Source organism: Bidens hawaiensis, unplaced genomic scaffold (assembly GCF_021521415.1).
Source record: "Bidens hawaiensis isolate Kalapana, Puna unplaced genomic scaffold, B.hawaiensis_p1.1 tig00008680_1, whole genome shotgun sequence".
NCBI classification, from domain to species: domain Eukaryota; kingdom Viridiplantae; phylum Streptophyta; class Magnoliopsida; order Asterales; family Asteraceae; genus Bidens; species Bidens hawaiensis.
The window spans coordinates 103,210-106,033 of record NW_027504979.1 but is presented as its reverse complement, the minus strand read 5'-3'; the positions used below and the strand labels follow the sequence as shown (position 1 = coordinate 106,033).

Here is a 2,824-nt window from a genome sequence, read left to right as displayed (position 1 = left end):
TATCAGTAGACTTCCTCCACCGACTAGTGTGAAATCTGTTCGTAGTTTTCTTGGGCATGCAGGTTTTTATCGTAGGTTCATTAGATATTTTTCTAAGATCACCCGGCCATGACTCGCCTTCTAGATAAAGACGTCGCGTTCGACTTCGATGCTGATTGTCTGAAGGCGTTTGAGTTTCTCAAGGGGCAGTTAGTTAACGCCCCTATCTTAGTAGCACCTGACTAGAGCTTACCCTTCGAGCTCATGTGCGACGCTAATGATTTTGCAGTCGGGGCTGTTTTAGGTCAGCGGAAGGACAAGCACTTCCATCCTATCTATTACGCGAGTAAGACCCTCAATGATGCTCAGGATAATTACACGATTACTGAGAAGGAGCTTCTATCAGTGGTCTTCGCGTTCGACAAATTCTGTTTCTATTTGGTGCTGTCCAAAACATTGTTTATACTGATCATGCGGCATTGCGATACCTGTTTGCCATAAAGATGCCAAGCCTCACCTGATACGATGGATTCTCTTGCTTTTCGAGTTCGACATTGAGATTAGAGACAAAAAGGGAGCGGAGAATGTAGCTGCGGATCACTTATCACGTCTGGAGGATCTGAAGAGAGAAGAAATTAGAGAGGATGCCATCGGGGATAAGTTTCCCCACGAGTTGTTGATGATGGTGAGAGTGAGATTTGAGAGATAGCCAGTGTTGTACGTAAGTGCTGAAGAGGAGTGTCTACCATGGTTCTTTGACATTGCAAATTATCTGGCCAAAGGAGTAGTGGTCAAGGGCATGAGTTATCAGCAGAGGAGGAAGTTTTTCGTAGACTCCAGCCACTACATATGGGATTCGCCGTATTTGTTTCGTGTAGGCGCCGATCGAGTGTTGAGGAGGTGTGTGAGTAGGGAAGAGGGTCATGAGATTCTTAGGCATTGTCATGAGGGTTTAACTGGAGGCCACCATGGTTTGTCTTCCACCGCTAGGAAAATTCTAGATTCCGGCTTTTATTGGCCATCGATTTTCAAAGACTCATACGAGTTAGTCAAACAGTGTGACGCGTGTCAGCGCACTGGTAACATCTCATCCCATAATGAGATACCCCAAAACCCTATTCAGGTGTGTTTTTCGACGTTTGGGGCATTGATTTCATGGGTCCGTTCCCTTCATCTCGAGGAAACCGATACATTCTCGTGGCGATCGACTACATTTCTATGTGGGTTGAGGCTCAGGCCTTGCCCACTAACGACGCCCGAGTTGTAGTGGGATTCCTGAAGAGGTTGTTTTGTTGGTTTGGTACTCCTAAGGCCTTGATCAGTGATAGGGGCACACATTTCTATAATACCCAGATGGAGAAGGCGTTGGCACGGTATGGGGTCACCCACTGGTTATACACCGCCTATCATCCACAAATGAGCGGGGAAGTGGAAAACCCAAACCGAGGAGTGAAGCGAATTCTGGAGAAAACTGCCGGAAAGAACCAAAAGGACTGGTCCGACAAGTTGGATGATGCACTTTGGGCTTTCCGTACAGCGTTTAAAACGCCTATTGGGACCACACCCTTTAGGATAGTTTACGGGAAAGCGTGTCATATACCCGTTGAGTTAGAGCATAGAGCATATTGGGCGTTGAAATCCGTTAATCTTGACCTTACCCAAGCTGCGAAAACCGGTGTCTCCAAATTCATGGGGTTGAGGAGTTGAGAGATGAGGCTTACGCTAGATCATGGAGTTATAAGGAGCGTACGAAGGCGTTACACGATCGAAAGATAAGGAAAGTGAAAGAGTTCAAGTGTGGGGATCGGGTGTTGGTTTATAATTCCCGTCTGAAGTTATTTCCAGGTAAGCTTAGATCGAGATGGGTTGGTCCGTATATGGTGAAGGCGGCATTCCCGGATGGTGTAGTTGAGTTACTTGATCATAAGGGGAGAGCGTGGAAGGTGAACGGCCATAGGTTAAAGCATTATATCGGTGGGCCAGTTGATTCGGCCGAGGAAGATGTACTTTTCCTCGACAACCCTACTTTGATTGCTTGATAGGGATAGGCCTCGGGAAATACCCGAGTGTAGAGTTTGTATAATTTTTATTTGTTTTCTATTATTTTTATATTTTGAGTCAGTATTAAGTTTTTAGAGTCTGTTTGATGTCTGATTTGGGTGCTTTGAGCTTTGTTTTGCAGGTTTGGATACTTTCGTTCGTACTCAATCTCCATTCGGACTGGGGCATTCTAGCTTATTTGATTGTATAGGGTACCCAAAAGCTGCGGCCGCAAATAAAATGCTATACGGTCGCTTTATTGGAACATGACATACGCATATCATTGCCATTTTACCAGGGGAGTCTGTTCCATTTCTTTATGCGTTGTTTTATTTTATTTTATTTCTGTTTTATTTTTGTCTTTTTCTTGTCTCCCATTGAGGACAATGTGAAAGTTAAGTGTGGGGATGTGAAACTGACATTTTTAGTTATATATAAAAAAAGAAATAAATAAATAATAAATATAAAAACAAAAAAAAAAGTTATATAAAACAAAAAATATTGAAAACCTAAAAAACAAATGTCCCGAAAATTTATTTTGCGTATAATGAAAAATGATATTATTATTTAAGGTTGATCTTTTAGGACTACTATTATATATGAGATTAACTAACAGATAGCGCACTTAATTTGGGATGTGTCGTTAAGCCCAACTAGCTTTGATAACCCTCTTTAGCAGATTTTATATATCTAATAATTTGAAAAAAGAATGGTGAAACCAAATTTCGATACTTAAGGAGGATTACCATAATCTAAAAACTTTGAGAGGGTAAGACTTAGATGCACTCAAACCAGCACACCACCA

The 2,824-nt window shown here is 42.4% G+C and overlaps 1 protein-coding gene across 1 annotated transcript; it reads left to right on the top strand.

Moving 5' to 3' along the window:
* The first annotated feature begins 1,332 nt into the window (after window positions 1-1,332).
* LOC143609657 (uncharacterized) lies at window positions 1,333-1,686 on the top strand. Its single transcript, XM_077084354.1, has one exon. It carries the CDS (start codon window positions 1,333-1,335, stop codon window positions 1,684-1,686), a length of 354 nt encoding a protein of 117 aa, XP_076940469.1.
* The last annotated feature ends 1,138 nt before the right edge of the window (window positions 1,687-2,824 follow it).

What these genes read in the sequence shown, in the direction of transcription:
- LOC143609657 (XM_077084354.1), top strand. Translation starts at nt 1,333, where the DNA reads ATGGAGAAGGCGTTGGCACGGTATGGGGTCACCCACTGGTTATACACC.